Below are 22,718 nucleotides of genomic sequence, written 5' to 3'. Positions count from 1 at the left end.
ACATGGAGGACGAATCCTGACAAAATAAATAAACAACTCAATAAATAAATAAGCCATTAAATGAACCAAATATAATATTAAAGATAAATGTAGGCATTAATTAATTAATAAAATGTGATTTAAATTGATATTTCTGTTTTAATTTGCTTCTTTATTTATTTACCTTTGTATTAATTCCCCAATTTGTATACTCTTCTATTTAATTTTCTCCTTTATTTATTTATTTTTTTAACTATGAAATGTATTTATTTATTATTTATATTATAATATTTTTATTTTTTCAAATTATTTCTGCGTGATTTTCTCTTTGTATTTCCCCCCTATTCATTTCACCAAACTTATTTGTTTCTGCATTCTTTTCTCTGAACTGCACACCTGTACCGGTCTGAGAATGCAAGACCAAAAGGTAAATAAATAAAGAAGCAATTTAAAACAGAAATATCAATGCATGTCACATTTTATCAATTAATTAATGCTTACATTTATTTCTAATATTATTTTTGGTACACTTAATGGCATATTTATTTATTTATTTATCAAGTCATTTATTTATTTATTTTTTATTTTGGCAGGTTCCGTCCTCCATACCTGTATTGTTGTGCTCCTTGACAGGCATCTGACAATGCATTCTTTAGTTATGCTGCTTGAGACTGCAACCTTTTCGACATACAGTAGGTTGTTCATACCTCCAGTAATTGGTCTCCGTACTCCAACCCTGCTTGGTGGGCGATGCTACCTCCAGTGACTTTGGAGACAAAGATCCCTCCGTTCTCCCCGCTGACAATGGAGATGCCCAGAGGCTCCGCGCCTTTGTGCACAATGACATTGCGGGGTTCCTCCAAGTATGGCCTGGTGGGGGAAAGAAGAAAGTGCATAAATGAATAGCAGCCCAGAAAAGCAGTTACATGGCACGGAGGAGCACGCTGAGAGGGTAACGTCACAACTGGACCGACCAACTTATTTACAGCTCTGGAGAGTTGCTTGCTACCTAGGCTTTAGCTCAATACAAACTCATATCTGGTCCAATTATAAACACTATCAATAGAGACATAAAGACTGATTTGTGTTTGAAGAATGTTTGAGCCCGAGCTCTACATTTCCCTCCAGGCCTGTAAATTGATCTTTACGCCTGGCTTCCAGAAGAACCTGGACAGGTTTAGAGAACACAGGCGCTGTGTGCAACATCATAAAAAAGCACAGGCAAGTGAAATCCCCTCACATGAAGGAGATTTGCATGAACTTGTGTGTTTCGTGTCTTCATAACAAGTTGGCTTTTGGACATGGCATACAATTCCATGAAGAGGAATGGATTGGCAGCCAGAGACGGGGGTAAACAGAGTGGTGGCGTACAAACAAAACCATGACCCAGAGACTCGAGGCTGCAAAATAATACCATTGCATAACATCCATACTGCGGGCTGGAAAGGTGACTTGGCTTAAAGCCAGAATACAAACATGCATGTTGACCATGTCGTCGTCATGGGGCATGGACACCGCATGCAATATCTGAGATTTTTCCGACATGGAGGGAGACAAGTGCAGACATATAAACAAAACGCTGAAGCTTTGAAGTTCAGCAAGTGAACCTAATCGGGTCTATTTTTTTTGGTTTCCTAAGGCACTAATATAGAGGCATGCAAAGAACTCGAAATCTAAAAATTAAACCGCACTCTTGTGGAGGGTGAAAAAAAAGTCTCAATTCTCCATTTTGCATTCCATATAGTGCATATAAACTGCACAAGACTATTCTGCTCCTCTATATTATCTACCACAGTGGTTCCCAACCTATTTTCCTTGAAGCCCCCCTACTAGTATCTGAGAAAAGCTGAGCCCCCTCGTACAAAATCCTCCATTTGAATAAGATGATTCAGTGTATTAAAGCTGAAGAAGGCGGGTTGGAGCAAATATGATTACATATTGTAACAGTAGTGCATGAGACAGGTTATCCGAAAAACATATGTGCCACTGTGTCCTCCGGTGCTCCTAGCCTGAAAACAGAGCCACGAGGAAGCGCAGAAGTCTAGTTTTCTCTCAGAACACTTGAATTACAATATGCTGAAAGGTTATTATGGGATTTTTGCCCAATAATGTCAAAAACATGTTGCCTACTGCAGGTTTAAATGAGTCAACTTTCTTTAACGAATATAACTCGTCAGTTTCGTCAACATAAATAAAGTGATGACATCTTGATGGATTCACCAAGCTAATGCAAATACATAATATGATCTTTTGTTTACTATAATAGATTAATAGATACTATAGATTTTGTGTTATTGTGGTTAAATAAATGTAATGTAATATTTGTTAGATAGTGCTAGGCCGCCCCGTTAATACAGGTACAGGCCTCCCTTTGTGTGTGGCAAGCGGGAGTGAAAATAGGTTTTTGAAAATGTTGCTTTTGAAAGGCTAAACGCCAACAAATATGAATTGAAGCAGAATATATCGTTAGAAAAAACAAATTGTGAATTTTTTAAATGATTACATCTATCTTTTCTGATACATTTTGACTTTACAACGTGCAACAAGTTATTGGAAATGTTTGGATAACACAAGTCACAAAAAAAAACTACAGAGCCACCACTGGAATCTGATTCTACAAAATAATTTAGTACTAATAATATTAGTGTAGCCTGATCTTTATTTGCAACTCTGCACAAATACTGGATTTAAACAGAATGTGGCCTTCTAAGTAGCAAAAAAATAAATAGTTTTAAATAGTTTTATAGACACACTTTTGTATAAATTATCCAGTAAGTGTGTTATTATGATTTCAATTATAAATGTGCAAATCTAATTTTGATATCTTCAGAGCTGACAAATCCTGGCACACCCCCTGTGATTTTTGGCGCCCAGGTTGGAAACCACTGATCTACCCAACTGCACTGAAGCATATGAACAACGTGAACTTGAGGGGGGAGGGTGGGGGAAAGGGCATTCCCTTGTTTTGAAACACTGTGAGCGAGAACGAACCTGAGGCTCCTGAGAGAGGAGAACCTCGGCCTTGCAGCCAGAGGAATCCTCAGAAAAGATCTGTTACGGTAAAGAGATCTGGAAGCGGGAGGTTACAGAGAGGCGGGGAGGAAGATAAAGAGCAGAATGGAGGACAGATATCATACAGAGACAGTAACAGTGTAAAAGACTGAGAGGTGACGGCGATACAGAAATGTTGGAGGAAAGAATAAAATCATAGCGGCAGATCACTGCTTCTTTTTTTGGAAACGGCAAGAGGCTTCCACAAAATTATTAAGAGTTTTTATTAGGATTTCAATCTGAATTTCAATGAGGGATTGCACAGCTCTGACCAGGAAAGACCGGTTGCCTGGCAACGCCTTTTGAAATAGCCTAAGAGGATCCCTAAGGGCAGACGTGTGCCGTATCCTACCCGCTTCTGAAGTGATCCTTATAATCATACTCTCCATCATTCACCCGACATCTACACCATTTGTAGAGCCATTCTCTCAGCATCCCACTCCTATAATAACGGGCGCACTCATCAAATAACAATCATCTGATTAATATTCTGAACAGGTCATCTGGGATAGACAACTTCCAATTTGCCAATGCACATGCTTCAGTCACCCAACTAGATTAGTTATTTGTTTTCTTTTATAATTATCAGTGATCACTTGTTTCCATCATACCTGTCTTTCCTGCGCTCCCCTATTTGCACAGGACTGACTGAGATGCGAGGTAACGTGGAAATGGAGCCTTGTGATTGGCTGCTGGCAAACGAGGAAGTCTCCAGATTGAGTGGCGACTGCGGAGGTGTGATGAGACTGGGACTGCTACACTCGGAGTGCGAGAGGGAGCCTGGATTTAAGGGGGGGAGGTGCAGAAAGGGACAGAATAAGAACAGAAGTGTGCGGTTTATGATGACATCTCACATGATGATACACGTCTGGAATACACATTGACATTACAATTGCAAACTTCACAGCATTTTATGATACATAGGGCTTTTATAAAAGAACAGTAAACACCTTTGACAAGGATATGGCAACCTGAGCTGCCTGTCAGCAGTTTGTTGCTTTTGGGTTCTATATATGCGTAAGGAAGCTTCGTTTAATTAAAGAAGCTTGGAAACCCAATATCCTGGAGACTATTTACACCTCAACATTATTTTTCTGTCTGACCACTCAGAGTGCTCATTACCACCTTGTGCAGAGCACATAAAAGTGTCATAATGAGGTGGTAAACAAAGGCTAAAGAAACTGAAGGGTTGTTGACAAACCACTTAAACTGGCCAATTCAGGTGTTTTAATGAGATTTCCACATTTGAGGATGACAATTGAGTTTTTTCTTCTGTCAGTGCAGTGAAACCTTAATTTAAAACTTTACAAGACAACAGGCCTCATGCAAGACCGTTTTTGTATTCTTGTCTTAACCTTGTCTTACTGTTTTTTGTACCGTGGGCTCGTACGAGTGTGCAACGTCAGATTCAGGGAACTACTGACTTCAGATAACTGTAAATGGCCCGCGTAAATATGATGAATGCTACCTGTGCATAAATGAGCGTGCGTTCATAAGAATTGTAAATTAGCATAATTAATGCCAACAATGATACAATATAATGCTACACGTCCTGCCTCATTCATCCGTCACGCTCTCTTCCAAGAGCCTGACGTGCTAATGCGTCCAAAGGAAGTAAGTCATGATGTACCTGGATACACTTCCCGTTGATCTTATTATTGTATATACAGGAGACAAATTAACCTTCAATTTGTTTGAGTCATTTTGCAGATATAGATGTTCATACTGATATTGTACTGTTATACAATAGCCTCAATGGCCAATTTAAATTAATGATGAGAACAGATATTTTTTATCTGTTCAAAATGTACCTTAAATGGAGATTTGTCAAGTATTTCACACTCTTATCAACATGGGAGTGGGCAAATATGCTTCCTTTGTGCGAATGTATGTATATAGTTATTACAGGAAATCAATTAACAACACAAAACAACGACAAATATTGTCCATAAACCCTCACAGGTACTGCATTTAGCATAAAAATACGCTCAAATCATAACATGGCAAACTGCAGCCCAACGGGCAACAGCAGCTGTCAATGTGTCAGTGTGCTGACTTGACTATGACTTGTCCCAAACTGCATGTGATTATCATAAAGTGGACATGTCTGTAAAGGGGAGACTCGTGGGTACCCATAGAGACCCTTTTTATTCTCATATCTTGAGGTCAGAGGTCAAGGGAACCCTTTGAAAATGGCCATGACAGTTTTTCTTCGCCAAAATGTAGCGCAAGTTTGGAGTGTTATTTAACCTCCTTTGTGACAAGCTGGTATGATATGGTTGGTATCAATGAATTCCTGAGGTTTAGTCTAGTTTCACATGATGCCAGTATCTCTACCTTTAAATCTGATATATTATTGCAAGTTGCATTAATGCGTTAAAGAAATTAGTGATGTTAAAACTAATTTGCGGTAAGGCGTTATCATCGCGTTAACTTTGACAGCCCTAAGAATTATATTATAATTCGAATTGCAGAGTCAAACAGGATAATGTCAAGATAATTATGAAGTGTAATTTATATAGGATTTTATTTATTGATTTTATTTTTTTATTATTATTTGTAATGAAATATACAATCAATTAGTGAAAAACTCAGGTTTGGATAACAGCAGACTAACTGCACATGGCTCCTACGACAGGTCAGGACCACTCGTGTATTGTGTTTGAAGAGAAAATTCAAAGAAAATTGGTGAATGCGACATTTTCTCCTAAATCACTCATACAAGCCACTTAAGAACGAATCTGTTCGTACGAGTGGTTCTTGCATGAGGCCCGTTGATCTTAGACCTATAGCTGCTGCTGTGCAGTCTGATCTAAGAGGCTTTTAAGTGTTTTAATACTGAAGTGTGAAGTTTTGGTTTGTAATAATGAGTGCAGTGAGTGCAGTACCTCTGTCTGACCCCAGCATGGAGCGGGGATAGCGGGGAGTGGAAGGGATTTTGATCCTCTCTGTGCGGTACTGGACATTATTGGAAGAACCTGACAGAGAGAGATGAAACGACACAGGAATGAATGCTGTGATATAATATCCAAAAACAGAAAGGGCACCGAGTCTGTGACCTTTACGTGTGTGCGTGTGCGTGCGTGAGTGTCAGACTGACCGAGTCGTGCGCTGGAGGGCAGTGAGTTTGTACCGTGTGAAGCTCTGCTGCTGCGTGACGATGATGATTCAGAGTAGTCGCTCGTGCGCTTCTGCTGGCTCAGGTCCAGGCTCAGACGACCCTGGTGTTGTGGGCTTCACACACACACACAAAAAAAAACCTTAGGAAACGCTCAAATAATAATTATGCATACAATGCTTATACAATTATTTGTAACGTGCACGATATTTCACAGTTCAGAGTTAATTAAATTGATGGGCTGAGCTAAATCACTGCACAATATTAAGTAAACAGTAGGAAAATCTTTTCCACCCAAACCCAAATTTAATGATGTGATTTTGCCTTTAGGAAACAGGCTAATAAGGAAATATTAGTCATCATAACAGGGCCCAAAAAGAAACACTGAACCTTTGACATCAACCACCAGTTTTAACGTCTTCCACTCCTTGAGTGTGTCGGCGCCCTCGGCCAAGGCTCAGTTTTAGAGCTAGAGTTTAGGTATCACATGAAACTAGAAAAACCTAAGGAATCCATTGGTACCAACCATGTCATGCAAGCATGTCAGGAAGGAGGCTAAATAACACTCAGAAATTAGGCTACATTTCGGTGAGGAAAAACTGGCATGGCCATTTTCAAAAGGGGTTCCTTGACCTCTGACCTCAAGATATGTGAATGAAAATGAGTTCTCTGGGTACCCACGAGTCTCCCCTTTACAGACATGCCCACTTTATGATAATCACATGCAGTTTGGGGCATATTCTAAAAATGGTTTCTGCATACCGGGGTCCCTAAACAGTCTTGGAATTGCATACATTGGGCATGTCTGGAAAGCTGAGACTCTTGCAACTCTTGCAGAAATCTCCAAATTTCAATAGTTTTTGATACCAAATCTCAGCATGGGTTTTTCTGTGGTGTACCTCAAGGTCTTGGTGTCCTAATGTGGTATTTTTGATAATTTTTATCGATTCTCGAGTGGTAAAAACAAATGGTTAAATTTAGCACCAAATCTGTGTAACAAATGGTTTCAACCCCAAAAATGGCTGCAACAACTTATGAGACAATAGAGTATGGGGTGGCCATCTTATACTTCTATCATAATGTTCTAAGCCCTTATACACTCTCACAGTTTATTTTACTTAATTATTCATTTATTTCTGATTTATAACTAGAACAACTTGACACACAGTGCTGAGCTGCATCTCAAATCTAATCTTCAGGTTCCCAGCTTTAGGATGATGTACACCACTTCTATGTGACATCTACTGTTGACCTGCTATCTCCCTCTAAAGACCCCCTGTAGAGGGACAAACACGGGTCAATGAATAAGAGGGGTGGAGTGGAAAAGGGTTAAAACAGTGGGGGAAGGAAACGGTGAGTGTGTAAAGGAGTTAACCTGGTGTGGGTGTGCTGGTGACATATCTGGGAGGCGACAGATGGACAGTTGCTGGTATGAACGCGGTGGCTGCGCACCGTGTACACTGGGTTCCTCATCACGGCCGTCACGGCGGGGCAAGGAGCAAGACCCCGGTGGGCTGAATCTGAGAGAGACACACCGCCATGTTAGAGAGGGGGGGGGGCTGTTATTACGGTGAAATCGTGCGTTTATGTAAACATTTGAGGAACTCACTAGGAGGTAGGGTGCCGTTGTAGACTGTGGGGACGAAGCCGACGCTGTGCCTGTGAGAGCGGCTGGGGGAGGAACGCAGCATGTCCCTGGGCTCTGGTGAATGCTCGTCGTTAGAGTAGCTCTGTGAAGAATGACAGAAACAAAACGGTTACCGTTTTCCCTGCAGGGTAACAAAAACACCGCTTTGTCTTGGGAGAAAATCCTCTACCCTTTGCTGGAGACAAGTACCATATGAGAAAAATGACAGCGTGAACATCCCCACTACAGTAAAATGAACATTTATCCCCACTGCGTTCTCCCGTGTGCTTCAGGGCCTGAAGAGGTAGCCAGGCATGGCTGTCTGAGCCCCAGGCACTGACTCAGCTCCTGGGCTCTGGGTAGCTGCACGAGTGCAGAAGCATCAATCACTCCCGACACGCTGGCTAAGAGGCAAGTCCCAGAGGCATAACTCTGACGGAGCTGTAAATTCTATTACAAAATGGATGCGTTGGCCCACTGGGATGATTTGAATTGTTGGTCTCATTTTGAATTCAAACACTTCATCTCTTTATTTGAGAAGCTTCTAAACAAACTGCCTTGAGTTGGTGCAGGGATCACGCAAAGGAAACTTCCAGCACCACATAAAGAGATCAATTTTTGAGGCGTTAAAGCTTCGGTAGGCAGAATGTTTTTGGCATCATTGGGCAAAAATTCCATAATAACCTTTCAGCATATTGTAATTCAAGTGTTCTGAGAGAAAACTAGACTTCTGCACTTAATATGAATCAATATTCTGTTACTGTAATGCATATTTCTCACCCCAAATATTTTCAGAAACATTTTGTAGTGTACTGTTTAGCTGTAAAATTAGAAAGTTTGCTCCGGCTGGTGGGCGGTGCTTGGTATTTCCTCAACTGATCTCGACATGCTCTGATTGGTTGTTTTCTTCCAGTCTGTGAAATCTTGCAGATGCCATTAGGACCACCGGAGGCACATGATTTTTTTCAGATTACCTGTCTCATGCACTACTGTCAGGATATAGTGACCGTATTATAAAACTAACTTTTTTTGAAATCATATTTGCTCCATTTCTACCCACTGCTGCTTTAAATGGACTTACTTGGAAGGAGGGGAGAGTGATGGTCTGGGGGGTCATCCTACGTCGTAGGGCGGGGGCAGATTTAGGGCGCGGCCTCTTCACCTCTGGCTCCTCCCCCCTGGTTCGGCCTATGTCCTCGTCACATGACTTCCTCGAGGTCAGGACCTTGCCGTCCAGGAAATAGTGGTTTCCATTTCTATCTCTTTCTCGCTCGCTCCTCTCTCTGCTCTCTCCCGCTGCCATGGAGATGGCGGCCTCTCCCTTGCCGTCTGAGGTGATCGTGCAGTCGGAGGCGGAGCTGCTCTGATGTTTGTGTTTGAACTTGAAGGAGTCACTGCGCGTGGGCGGGGTGGGAGGGGTTGGGGTAGGGGTGGATGAGGAGGAGAGGGACTCTGTCTTCGAAGGCTGCGGGGAGTGGCAAGCTGCGACGGCGGCGGCTACTGCTGCGATCTGATTGGCCGCCATGTACTCCATCTTAGAGGAGGGCGTTTCGGGGCGTTTGAAAGTGTCCGGGTCGAAGATGGACTTCCTCTGCTTGGGCGATTTGTAGATGGAGAGCTGGGCTGCTGCCGTGACTTGACTGGTGTTATCTGGCGCAACCGACATACCTCCCACCATCATCTTGGGCCACGTGCCCCCGCTGTGCTTCTTCTCCAGGGTTGTCTCCATTGTGATGCAGTCCGAGGCAGAGACGGGGTCAAAGGGCAAGGAGGAAGGTGCCTTTGTGTAGGGACAGCACTCTTGGAAAGCACTGGGCCCGTAGCGGCCGGTGCCCAAGTCGGAGCCCGGCCGGAGGCTCGTGGCGTGGAGGGAACCCGTGGAGAACGGCTTGCTGATGTCGCCGTACACCTCGTCAGATTCACCTCTGACCTTCCTCCTCTCCCCGGAGATGCTACTTGTGCTGGTGCTGCTGCCATCGGGGCAGAAGATGTCGGTCTGCGTCGAGCTGTTGTGTTTGAGGTTGCGGCTGTTCCGGGAGTGAATCTCGGACAGGTGAATGCGCCCGTTTGACTTCTCTGATGACTCGCGCAGACTCTCGAAGATGTTCTGGCCTGATGTGCTGTGAGGGAAGAACTGCGGGGAGGACAGATGAAGGAACGCTGAGATACACTGGAAAATTATGTATCTCCGGCGATCATCATTAAACATTGAAGCAGTGGTCATTTAAAACAGAGCTCGAGACAAACAGCTTCCCGGGGATGATATTGTAGAAAATGTGTTTGGGACGAACAGATATCTTCCTTTAGACGCCATTGGAACAAATGGGATTTTTGTTTATAGGCATCTATAACAATCTCTAAACAAATGATGAAATGAGTTGCTTTTCTAGTTGGTAATGCATCAGATAATCCAGTTCTCAGACCACACCGTTGAAGTTGAAAAACTGCTATATAGGGCATAAAAAAGTAGAAAGGAAGGTCTTGGTTTTCGGCATATAGGTGAAGTAGAAAAGGAGCTCCGAAAGAGAGAGTGTGGCCCACCTTCATGAGAGAGAGGCTGAGAGAGTCCCTGCAGCTCCTCAACAGAGCCTCACACTCCGTCACAGATTTGTTATCCAGAGCAATGCCGTTTATCTGGGGAGTAGAGAGAGACATCAGAAACAAGGACAGGTCCTTCATCACTAAAGCGATCCACGTTAGTCTTTTTGATATCCCTCTGAGACGTATCTATTATTGGCAGTATTATTAAAATAGATGCACATCTACAAACACGTACAGGTGACATATCTCCTGAACACGAGGTTGCCTGGAGCCTGAGATGAGTCTCTCACTGCCGCGGTGAGGAAACCACAAGAAATCTAGGCCAGCACATTTCAGTCTGAAGAACCCTCACGCTGCAATCCGCACATTTCCATCACAAAGGGCTCGACTTTAGAGGCTTTTTTTTTTTAATGGTCAGAGATATTAAAGAGCAAAGTGGGTAATATATTATGGCTGAGATTTATCGTGAAATTAAGTTCAGAGAAGAACTTTCTGCTTTAACCTAGAACGAGTCGGATGCATTTTATCAAGAATCTCTGAGGTCACCTCTGAGCCACGGAGTTCAGCCCCTAACGCAATTAAAGGAGACCTGCTTTTGTGCTCTTTCCCTTTCCTTTAGTGTGTTATATCGTTTTTTGTATGCATGTTAACGGTCTGCAAATTTATAAAGCCCAAAGTCCACGCCAAAGGGAGTTACTCTCCCCCACAGAAACACTGCCCCTGAACTGCCTCGCTTGAAGTCCCTCCTTTTCTTCCGTAACATGGTGATGTCACCAAGTAACACATTTGCATAATACCTGCCTAGCGGCTAGTTCGGCATGTCCTCAAACAAGGATAGTTAGAACGGACCCAGAGCCGAATCCAAAGAGTTCGGTTCGGTTGACCTATCACAACAGAGTGGGCCAGCTGACCAATCAGGGAAGACTGGGCTTTTCAGGAGGGGCGGAGCAGGAGCTCAAACAGAGCGTTTCAGACAGAGGGTGAAAAGAGGTGCTGCAGCACAGCCCTTACGAGAAAATTAAAGCGTTTTTTGAACATTAAAGCATGTAAACATGTTCTAGTAGAAACCCAAAATACAAGTATGCACCTGAAAATAAGCATCATAGGTCTTCTTTAAGCATTTAATAAGTTATATATAACCCGATACACTAATGTGATTAACATTCACAAGCGCATGATAAACATGATACTCTCCCCCGATTAAGATCTGTTAACGCATCATCTGTACTTACCATTGCTAATTGTGGCTGCAGCTGACCTATCATCTGGCATATCACTTCCCTGGCTACATGGAGGAGACTGCTACGCTGCTAAATAGTGAGCAGAGATATCTCTGGGATTTAAAGGTGATGCACAGGTTTCATGCTTAAATTTAAACTAACGGGGGAGTTATGCTAATCTTAAGAGACAAGGTCACTTTTCAAAAGATAAGAGATGAAGATGCTTCGTTCCATTTCTGTCTTTTCTCTTCCGTTCCCCTCCAGTGTGAGTATATAGCAGCTGTGTGTGTGGAGACAGCTCCACCTAGCCCTCTAGAGCTGCACGTTTTTATGAGGATTTAATCAAAGCGGGAGACTTTTCCTCCTTCTACTTCACACACTCGACCAAATCCCACTTTATCTGGGATTGGAGTGTGGATACTGGAATGGAATGAGGCCTTGGATTAGAAAGCCGAGAGGAACCTGTGCAAACTGTAGATGTGGTAGATGTGGAGGGAGGGAGGGAGCATAAAAAAATAATAAAAGAGGGATTTTAAAGAAGCTAAGAAATTCAGTTTATAATATGTATATATTATATAGCTTCTTTAAAATATATATATATATATATATATATATATATATATATATACGTATTTTTTTGAGAATATTTGTCTGTAAAACACACTGGACTGTCTTTTTTAATGTGAAAGAAACAATAAAAATATTTTAAAAATAAAATAAAGACTCACAGCGATCAGTCTGTCTCCAACTGTGAGAGAACCTTCCCTGGCTGCTGGACTGCCCTGGACGAGGGCAGTGACGAACACGCCGCTCTCCAGACCAATACCGCTGTCTGAGATACAGAAGGGAAAAAATGGGGTTAAATAACCCTGAGGCATTGAGACAACACAAAGCAAGCTGAGGAGTTTAGCACTCCAATATACCTTTGTGTCCCACGAGGTTGATGTGGACAGGAGTGACGAGCCTTCCTCCCAGAGACTTCCTTCTTCGTACCACCATGTTGATCAATCCGCCGCCGTTGAGGACAGCCTTCACCACCTGCTTCCTGTCCTTATTGGTCAGGTCCATATCATTAATCTTCAACAACCAATCGTTCACTCTGGAAACACAAGAGGAGGGATTATGAGGCATTTAATAAACAGTTGTGTTCAAACTTCCATACTAACATGCTACTTAGTACGCTAAAACAATATGTGGGATTTTTTAGTATGTCCCAGACCTTTGTATGTATGGAGGACGGAACCTGCCAAAATCAAAAATAAATAAATAAATGACTCGATAAATAAATAAATATGCCATTAAATGTACCAAAAATAATATTAGAAATAAATGTAAGCATTAATTAATCGATAAAATGTGACATTTATTTATTTTCCTTTGGCTGCTACAGGTGTGCAGATCAGAGAAAAAAAATACATAAATAAATAAGTGTGGGGTAATGAATAAGGGGGGGGAGAGTTTTGGCAAGTTTTTCAGTATTAGTATAGATTCTCAGCTATATGCATGATATAGTTGAGTTGAGTTTTTATTTATTCATTTAACCTTTATTTAACCAGGAAGTAATTTGAGATTAAAATCTCTTTTTCGAGGGAGACCTGGCCAAGATAGCACATTATTAAAATGTTACTAAAATTATAAAATATGTCAAGAACAGACATGGGCAATTAATAATAGTACATGTTACAAACGAACAACAGATACATAATACAAAATCCAGTTTAGGAATAGAAATTGCACTTTTCAGTTTTACCGTTTTGTCATCAGAGCTTTGAACTCTCAGAGGGAGTCAAAAAGATAGTTTTTAAATTAGTTCAGACTTTATGATTTTTCACAAATCATCGTTTTTCACGAGGTTGGCACTGGTTACCATGGTTGGTTATGCATCTCCAACCAGCAAGGAGGCTCTGACGTGGTAATTACAGTTAAGATACATACTACTGTTTATTCACACATAAGTATGTTGATCGATGGTACGTATATTGAGTATGTAGTGCATACTATGCAATTTCGGACACAACGTGGAGAAAGGTACACAGGACAGCTTAGTGAGGCAGCTCATACCTTAACCTTCCATCTGCAATACTTCCTTTGTCCACTCTTGTAACAAATATTCCACAATCTCCTGGTAAATACGGATCATTTACCCCCTCAGCGATATCAAACCCAAGTGCCTTCAAATCCATGTCGTCCTGTAAAAGACAATAATATAAATGTCAGTAAATTCATTCTTTTTGACAAACTTATTTCAATGTCATCAGTCTTTAGAGCTCTACTGGCTCTCAGGAGACTGCCGTGTCACCAAATCACTCCCAGTAATCAGATCTGAGCGCTGCTTGTACCCTGTCTTTCTCAAACTCCACCACCTCGGTCTCCCACTCCAGGGAGTCCGTGTCGATTGCCGAGTCGTGAGAGCTGTGGGCCATTAGCTGACAGAACCGGGCCTCCTTCTCCAGCTGGCTCTCCATCTTCTCCCTTAACAGAGGGAGACATCAGTGCACAGAGGTCAAAGGTCAGTCACTTGAGGATGGATGGGCAGAGACAACAGAAAGAATGAATCACACACAACCAGTCTGTATACTGGAAAAGCACTCTGTTTCTGTTTTTAAAATTAGATCATGTGCATCAATCTGGATGTAGAATCCAGCCTGCTTCATCTACGGGGAGAAAATAACATGTAGAAATTTAGAAAGTATACATGTTTTGACCTTTTTTTGTGGAATTGGGCTCAAGCTTCTGGTATCTTTCCAAAATATTTATCGCGTCCTTTCTCACACTAGCAAACACCTTCTGTTTTGTGGTATATTTACTCATGAGAAAACTAAAAGTAGAATGCGCACAATGCCCAACTGTCAGTAAGATAAATAGTGTCCTACTAAGGCATGCCTTAAGGGTAGCTGTGACATTAAAACCCCAATCTTACATTGTTCTTTTCAGAGGATAGAGGAAGAAACTCTCAAAGTCACTGCAATACTGCATGCTCCACCAATGCTTTGACTGTCATATTCACTTTAGCCAGCAGAGGGAGCTTTTACACGCAATATAAACCCATTCATATGCAGGGCGATGGGGCCAGTGAGACACCAAATGTGTATGTGTGTCCAAAACACTGAAGCTTTTCTGGATTACACTTTTAATCCGGGCGTGTGGAAACAGTGCCAGACAGAGAGCTCTGTGATGCCTCCAAAGGCAGAGTATCACAGTTTACGCCCGGCCACACACGGAGTACAACAGCTTACAGAGACAAAGACAGTTGGCCGAGTAGAGGCAATGTGGTTCAGTGCTCACTCAGATGCAGAAGGATTGCTTATATGAGTCTTTTCCTATAATTGCCATCATAACTGAGGCTTCAGAGCCATGGTGAAGACTCACTTTAGTTCTTTGAGCTCTCGCAACGCATCGTTCTTCTGTTTCCTCATATCGTCCAGGTTACGCAGGGCGTCGGCCAGGTCGCTGACCGCCCGGTCCCTCTCCCGCCGTAGGTTATCACACAGAGTCCTGGGGAAGGAGAGGAAAGTCATGAGAATATAGACGTTGCCGTGTATTGGGAGGAGCAGCAGAAATTAGACAGTAATTCTCTACGACATTGCAAGTGCCCTCCAAACTCTGTCAGGAGTCTTTAACAAACCCACTGACCTTATGCTCTCCCTCTCCGCCACTATTTTGTCCCTCTCTTGAAAGGCCCAGTCCCGTCGACACTTGGCCACCTCAGCCTCCTGCGTGGCTTCCTTCAGTTCCTGGGACATGGCCTCGTACTGTTTCCTCAGCATCTCGATCTCCTTATTGGCTCGCTCCATGTCCAGGGTGGCCGAGTCTTGTTTCTAAGAACATTTGAGTATACACGAATGAAGATGATTCGTTAAACGAGTTGGCTACATGCTGCATTTCCATTTGTAACAACATCCTAGAGCAGGGCTGCCCAAAGTGGGGCCCGCAGGCCAAAGTTGGCCCTCCATGAGGTTTGATTAAGCGCACCAGATGTTTGTGATCTACATTAAAATTGTAGCAGGCTGTTTTAGAGCTAGAGTAAAGATACTTGTACATATGAAACTAGAAAACCTAATAAATCCATTGGTACCAACCAGGTCATGATAGATTGTCAGGAAGGAGGCTAAATAATACACCCATAGATATAAAACCTCCACAACAACTAAATCAATTAATTTAGCATCAAAACAAACCCATGCTGGCTGACCGCAAAACAGGAAGTGACTGATTGTAATTGCCTGCCTATAGGCCATAATACTGAATCTATTTAGCATAAAAGATACTGCGTAATGTAATATATTAGCCATTCAGAATACCAAAGACTGTTCTTACACATTTAGTTCAGGCAAAATTGAAAAAATAAAATCATTGTCTGCAATATAAATGCACAATTATGAGATTATCTTTATGACCGAAAGCATGATGTGTTCTCTTGGAGCTATAATAATCAATTCTACCAAAATCTTTGTTTTTTTTGGTTCATGTTAGACAGATTCAGTTGTCTTACACTCATCACTTTGAATAAAAAAAACTGTGTTGATGTATTGGTAGAGAAATACAAGGGTTATAAGGACAACATAAGCCTCTTTTCACCACAGGTTCCAATTCCAAGTTTAAAACTGTACACAGGTAAGATGGCCACCATATGGTTTCATCCAGGAATGACAAGTCATTAGAACATTTCACATCTACTGTTTTATATCTATGAATGCACCGAAGTGCATGTAATGCAAGCAAATTTTGTTTAAGAAAAACTATTATGGCCATTTTCAAAGGGGTTCCTTGACCTCTGACTTCAAGATATGTGAATGTAAATGGGTTCTATGGGTACCCACGAGTCTCCCCTTTATAGACATGCCCACTTTATGATAATCACATGCAGTTTAGGGGAAAAATCATGCAGTTGTTTGAATGCAGTATAAATGTGTTATTTTCGCCTATTCTAAAAATGGTATATTTGAAAATGTCTGTATACTGGGGTCACTAAACAGTCTTGGAAATACATAAACTGGGTATGACTGGAAATGAGCACAACTATATTCAGCAGGTGGGTTTTAATGGGTTAACTATGTAAAAGCTAAAAGAACATTCAATTGGGGAACTTTGCATCTTAACAATACAATAGGTGTATGCTTTTGGTCCCGTGGTCCACCATCAAGTTCCAGTTTTGGCCCACCAAGGGGAAAAGTTTGGGCACCCCTGTCCTCGAGTTAAAAGTGTGTGGTGTTAAAAAAAAAAGTGACTGTGGAGACTGACTTTCAAACTTAAAGGTTCAAGTCAATGTGACCTGCAGAAAGACTGTCAAGAGGGCCATCTAGTGGGCAGACAGAGGTGTGACATAAATCTGACATACTGTAATCCCTTCCCTGGATGCACTAAGCTCTTTATCATGTGTCTAACCTTTGACTTTACACTGTCGAACCTAAGGTGCAGTTTGTCACCTGTCTGGCCTGATAGTACTCTCGGAGCAACTGATCCCTTTGAATGATGGCCTCCGTCCTCTCTTTGCGGGCCACGTCCCTCTCCTCCCGGACCATCTCGATGTCCTTGCAGGCCTGGCTCAGCTCCTTCTGGGCCTCGGCCTTGTCCTTCACCTCGTGGCAGTACTTCTCCAGCAGCTCGTTCCTCTCGCAGATGGCCCTGTCGCGGTCCACCAGTGACGAGTTCAACTCCTGCGGGGAACAAAAGGGAGGGCAAAATGGAACGAGGGCATCTCAATGCTGTGCGTCATTAATGCGATGTGAAAAAAAAAAATATGAGGGCCAATGCAGAGTGATCCAACACTAGTTGTGAATCTCTTTTGTCCGTCAACCAGAGTGTTCGGAAATATTCTTCAAAAAAGGAGGCGGTGGAGCTGAACTATTTTTGTGCTGTGTCACTGGAGGAAATGGTCTTTGATCTACAGATAAAAAAGTAGATGCCTGGCTCAGTTCATGAACAGATGCACCAACAAACCTGACAGCTGGAAATTAAATTCTCACAGAGGAAATAGTTCACTCAGTAGCTGTCGGTAAGACAGTAACTCTCTTGGAGAAGCTGCGATTGATGAGTAATAACAAGAACTATTTTATTCCAAAATGCTTTATATCAAATTTTTTGAAATACAGTTATTACTTTAAAGTTTTCCCTGTTTCCAGTCTTTATGCTAAGCTAAGCCAAGCTAACTGGCTGCTGGCTCCAGCTATATATTTACCGTAGAGACATGAGAGCGGTATCGATCATCTCAACTCTTGGCAAGACAGTGAATAAGCGCATGTTTTTCATTCAACATGTCTATAATATAATACCAAGTTTGTTGAGTAAAAGTTTTGTCATGTCATTCGTGAATTTCTCTTTGATGTTGTCCAAAATATTTGATATATTGTTTGTGAGAATTTATAAGAACAGTTATGTTTTTTGGCTGGACCGCAGAGGGCCAGCCCTACAAACGCAAAAGTCTGTCACTGAGTGGCTGGCTGAGTGATGAAGTTACACAATTGGTCAGTCGAGTGTTGCAGTTTCCTCATTAGCTATTGCTCTTTCGCAGAGAGCCAGCCCTACAAAACGCAAAAGTCTGGGTGCACTCCTTTTCAGCCAATCCGGCGACGTGATGATGAACGGAGAGCGAGGAGCATGCCTCTTAAATGGAGGGGGAAAACATTTGCCGGCGGGAGGAGGCGTCACTTTAAACAAAGCATGGATCTGTCAGAGCGATCAAGGTTTATTGTGTCATTAATTGTTGACAAGATAACGATGCCACAGAGAAAGAAATATACCAGCAATCACCTGCTGGCTGCTCTGCTGTATTGTGTTCACTCATTCAGTTGTGATATCATGATGTATTGTACTATTTAGGGCTAAGACTGCAATCACAATATACCCCAAATACCCTGTTGTGGTCGAGGTAGGCATGCGCGCTGCTTTCGCCGACTGAATTGAGTGGGGCATCCGGCGTATGCGCCGGCAGAGATGCCTTTTAAATGGTGTGATACAAATTGTTTAATTAAAAACTGAAATACTTTCAACCTTGCATACTGTATGTCATGCTAATACCTTTTCACCTTGTATAAAATGCATAAATACTGACTAAATAGTAAATGTTGGCATTTACTATTACTGAATGTCATTTGCTTCATTATAAGTTGTCTTTCAATCAAACATTAAGATATAAGTGGTAAAAACTGTTCTTGCAACTTCATTTATAACATTTCTTGCCTTTTTTTTTCATACATAGCTTTACAATGTTGTGATATGCTACTGCAGTACATTTAAGATATAACATTATAGACATGACCACTGATTATTTGTGTAACAATTTAGCCACAAATTCACAGACTGACTATACACGGTTCAGCCATATACTCGGTTTTGACTGAGTTTTGTTGGAGCAATACTCTTCATGTTCAGCCTCCATGCTGGCCAGTAACCTCTCTGGATATAAAGAGAGCATCAGCTATAACTGATATATTAAGTAAAGTTGTGTACATCCGATATACCTGTCTGAGTGCCTCCAGCTCTTCACTGGCCACCACTCTCTCTGAAGACGTGTTTTTCAGTCGGGCCTCGGCCGCCTCCAGCTCCGTCTGCAGCTTGTCCAGCTCCTTGATCACCTGGTCCCTCTCGCTCATGATGAGGCGATACTCGTTGAACACAGAGTCCCTCTCCTCCTTGTACTTCTCGCAGTCTTTGGCCGCCTTCAGCTGCAGGTTCTTGTAGCGCGTCACCTCCGACTGCAGGCGCTCCATCTCTCTCTGCAGCTCCTTGTTCTGGGCCGAGGACTTGTTCAGCTCCAGCTGCACTGAATCAAACCTGGGGAGGGCGGAGGAAGATGGGGGACGGAACAATTTTATGAGATGCTCATATAAAATGATGTGCTGGCCGCAGCTCGAGTGTAACTCATATCGGCGCTTGTTCCTACGTATGTGTGTACGGGTGCTGGGTCATCACCTCCTCTGCTAGACTGATTCAAGCCCATGAAACCAGCACAATATTTACTACATATTTATGGAGGACGGAACCTGCCTAAATAAATACATAAATACATAAATAAATGACTCAACAAAAAATTTAAAATAATATTAGAGCTAAATGTAGGCATTAATTACTTGATAAAAATGTGACATTCTCAGACCGGTACAGGAGTGCAGATCAGAGAAAAGAACACAGAAATTAATACATTTGGGGAAATAAATAGGGGGGAAATACAAAGGAAAAATCAAGCTGCAAAAATAAAAATAAATAAATAAATAAATAAAATGTTATGATGAATAAATCAATTTAAAAATAACTGTAAAATAGATTTCATTGTTAATCAAATAAATAAATAAAAGGGAAAATTAGTGATAGTGCTTTTAGTGACCTTCACTCAGACAACAAAACTTTATTTTTGTCTTTATGCAACTAAAAATTGAAAAGAAAACTGGGTACACGGACCCAAATTAAATAGATGAGTGGATAGGGGAATTAACACAAAGGTAAATAAATAAAAAGCATATTAAAACAGAAATATCAATTTATGTCACATTTTATCAATTCATTAATGCCTACATTTATTTTTGGTACATTTAATGGCATATTTATTGCATCGTTTATTTATTTATTTTGGCAGGTTCCGTCCTCCATACATATTAACATAAAGTTCCCTGGAATATAACAGTGCTCTGTTTGATCTCATGTGTTCTGTCTACTGCATGTGTACAGGTGATAAATGCTTTCACCTCCTCATCGAGGTGGAGTACTGCTGCTGGTAGTGCATGGCCGAGTCTCGCTGTTTGAGCAGTGCGTCCATCTGCTTCTGCAGCCTCCGGTTCTCCTCCTCGGCCTGTTCCAGGCGGCTCAGGTCCGTGTTGTGGTTCGCCACCTTTTCGCTGTAGCGCTTGCTCAGGGCGTCGTACTCCTTCTTCACGCCCTCCAGCTTGTCCACAGCGGTGTCGTACAGTTTGTTTAACACCTCTGATGAGCCCTTCTCTCTCATTACCTGGTAAGGACAACAAAAGTCACATGATATGTCGTTATAAAACTACTTGTAGTGTACAAAATGACGATGCCATTAGATAAAATAAGCCTGTATTTGCTGTGCCCCACCTTAGCAGCAGATGGCATCAAAGTGTAGGCAGGATTCTATTTTTACAATGCAAGCAAATCCTTTGCCAGCTTAAACTTTCTTTAACCTCTTCCACTCCTTGAGGGCACCGGCTGAGGCTGGAGCGGGCTCAGAGCTAGTTTAGAGCTAGACTGAAGGTACTGGTATCATATGAAACTATGAAATCCAAGGAATCCATTGGTACCAACCATGTAATGCTAGCATTTCAGGAAGGAGGCTAAATAATGCTACGAATTTAGGCCAAATTTTGGCGAGGAAAAACTGGCATGGCGATTTTCAAAGGGGTCCCTTGACCTCTGACCTCAAGATATCTGAATGAAAATGGGTTCTATGGGTACCCACGAGTGCAGTTTTTTGCATGCAGTACAAATGGGTTATTTTTGCCTTTTCTAAAATGTTGTATTTGAATATCTCTGCATACCCTAAACAGTCTTGGAATTACATAAATTGGGTACGCCTGGAGACCATTTAAAAAAAATTTGACCTCACTGTATAAAATGACCTGTTGTAACCTCTAGGATAATCACAGCCTCATGAAACTTTACAACCACAAACTAGAGACATGAGACCAGAGACTAGGACATTCAGAGGATGGATGGTTTTCCTAAGTAGATTGACAATAAAGGGGTTTGTGAGCAGATTCCAGAACAGAAGTGCTCGCCATCCAATCGCCGAAAAATGCAATTCTTGCAGAAATCTCCAAATGTCAATAGTTTTTGATCAAAAACTGCATTCATGCACATATGTAAAAGACAAATGGCCGGCCTGCAAAATTAACTGTTTTATGTGTAGAGAGTGTCCTTCAGAATGCATTATTCATCCTCCGTGAGGCTGTATGTGTCATTACTGCAGCTCTTGCTGATGTAGTGCTCCTGATTCCTGACAGAGCTGCTGTGACCCGAGGGCTGTGTTGACCTTGTCCACACAGCACACGCTGCGTACACACTGATCTTGTAGCTACATGGTTTGGGTCAGCGTGCCCTTTGCCCGAGCCGAAGCCCTTTTCTTCTGCGCTTGCCCTTTTCAGAAGTGCTCTGTGTGCGTTTCCCTCTGCTTGGCTGCCCTGTGCTCTTAACCACCGCAGTGTTCCCAGGGGTGCTGTGTGAGACAGTACTGCATAGTAGTCCAATACGGGTCACAGCAGCCTTGTGTTGGTTGTTTAGAACAAAGTTTGATGCTCCAAAATGCATGACATCAAAATATAAAGAAGAGAAAACCTCAGCGCTATTAGAAATATGTGATGCTGTAGCAAAAGAAACAAAACATTTTTGGATTTCATATATATTGGCTCTAGCATCTGTGTCATATCAGTTAATCTCCGAAGGCAATCCGTGCCCTTACAACATCTGGGCAGCTACAGCACACACCCACCCACGTGTCTGAGTGTGTGAATGGATTGTACCTGCTGTTGCTGCAGCCGGAGGTCCGCTAACTCTTTCTGGTCTTGGCCGTGCAGTCGTTTGAGCTCCTCACAGTTCTGTTTCAGGTGGTTGTGCTCTCTGACGAGTTGGGCGTTGTCCCTCCTGAGTGTCTCCATCTCCTCCTTCAGCTGCGTCTGTTCGCCCAAGACGCGGCTGTGCAGCATGCTGGGAGGAGAAAACGCACAGACACGCAAGAGGAGTAAACACGTGTACATACCAAAGTTGTTATTAGTTTTGACTTTTCAATTTCATTTGACTTTAGCTTTAGTTAGTTTTTAGAGTGTGTTTGCTAGTTTCAGTTTTTCAGAAAGGAAAGAAATTTTGTTTTACAGTAGTTTTGGTTAGTTTTTGTTAGGGCCAGGTATAATGTCTCAAAGGTATGTAGCTTCATATACATACAAAATACATGGTTGAAGAACTGTGTAGGAATGTATGGAGGACGGACATTGCCAAAATAAAAAATAATAATAAATGACTCGATAAATAAATAAGCATGTCATTAAATGTATCAAAACTAATATTATAAATAAATGTAGGCATTAAATAATTGATAAAATGTGACATACATTGATATTTCTGTTTTAATTTGCTTCTTTATTTATTTACCTTTGGTCTTGCTTTGTCAGACCGGTATAGGTGTGCAGATCAGAGAAAAGAATACAAAAATAAATAAGTTTGGAGAAATAAATAGGGG

General features: G+C 42.0%; 1 protein-coding gene and 1 long non-coding RNA gene across 7 annotated transcripts in view; one reads left to right on the top strand and one right to left on the bottom strand.

Moving 5' to 3' along the window:
• Positions 1–22,718, top strand: part of LOC141773870 (uncharacterized) — a 143,462-nt gene that overhangs the window by 11,370 nt on the left and 109,374 nt on the right. The gene's annotated exons all lie outside the window — the stretch shown is intronic.
• The window catches only part of dlg5a (discs, large homolog 5a (Drosophila)), a 59,985-nt gene that overhangs the window by 12,604 nt on the left and 24,663 nt on the right, over positions 1–22,718 (bottom strand). For 2 of the 6 annotated variants that reach the window (XM_074645973.1, XM_074645975.1), the window contains exons 5-23: positions 22,006–22,189; positions 20,218–20,477; positions 18,997–19,309; positions 16,963–17,193; positions 15,170–15,354; positions 14,906–15,031; positions 13,876–14,008; positions 13,598–13,725; positions 12,460–12,635; positions 12,265–12,368; positions 10,317–10,409; positions 8,857–9,909; positions 7,758–7,878; positions 7,524–7,668; positions 6,131–6,264; positions 5,919–6,008; positions 3,642–3,810; positions 2,971–3,048; positions 687–849 (exon numbers count right to left, since the gene is read on the bottom strand). In XM_074645973.1, coding sequence (XP_074502074.1) covers positions 687–849; positions 2,971–3,048; positions 3,642–3,810; positions 5,919–6,008; positions 6,131–6,264; positions 7,524–7,668; positions 7,758–7,878; positions 8,857–9,909; positions 10,317–10,409; positions 12,265–12,368; positions 12,460–12,635; positions 13,598–13,725; positions 13,876–14,008; positions 14,906–15,031; positions 15,170–15,354; positions 16,963–17,193; positions 18,997–19,309; positions 20,218–20,477; positions 22,006–22,189 — 3,886 coding nt within the window. The remainder of the gene's footprint in view (positions 1–686; positions 850–2,970; positions 3,049–3,641; positions 3,811–5,918; positions 6,009–6,130; positions 6,265–7,523; positions 7,669–7,757; positions 7,879–8,856; positions 9,910–10,316; positions 10,410–12,264; positions 12,369–12,459; positions 12,636–13,597; positions 13,726–13,875; positions 14,009–14,905; positions 15,032–15,169; positions 15,355–16,962; positions 17,194–18,996; positions 19,310–20,217; positions 20,478–22,005; positions 22,190–22,718) is intronic. The other 4 variants (XM_074645976.1, XM_074645978.1, XM_074645974.1 and 1 more) reach the window with 3 other exon arrangements.

The sequence above is a fragment of the Sebastes fasciatus genome, chromosome 9, assembly GCF_043250625.1.
Source record: "Sebastes fasciatus isolate fSebFas1 chromosome 9, fSebFas1.pri, whole genome shotgun sequence".
Lineage (NCBI taxonomy): Eukaryota > Metazoa > Chordata > Actinopteri > Perciformes > Sebastidae > Sebastes > Sebastes fasciatus.
The sequence above is the reverse complement of the archived record's forward strand: the minus strand, read 5'-3'. Positions and strand labels throughout refer to the sequence as shown.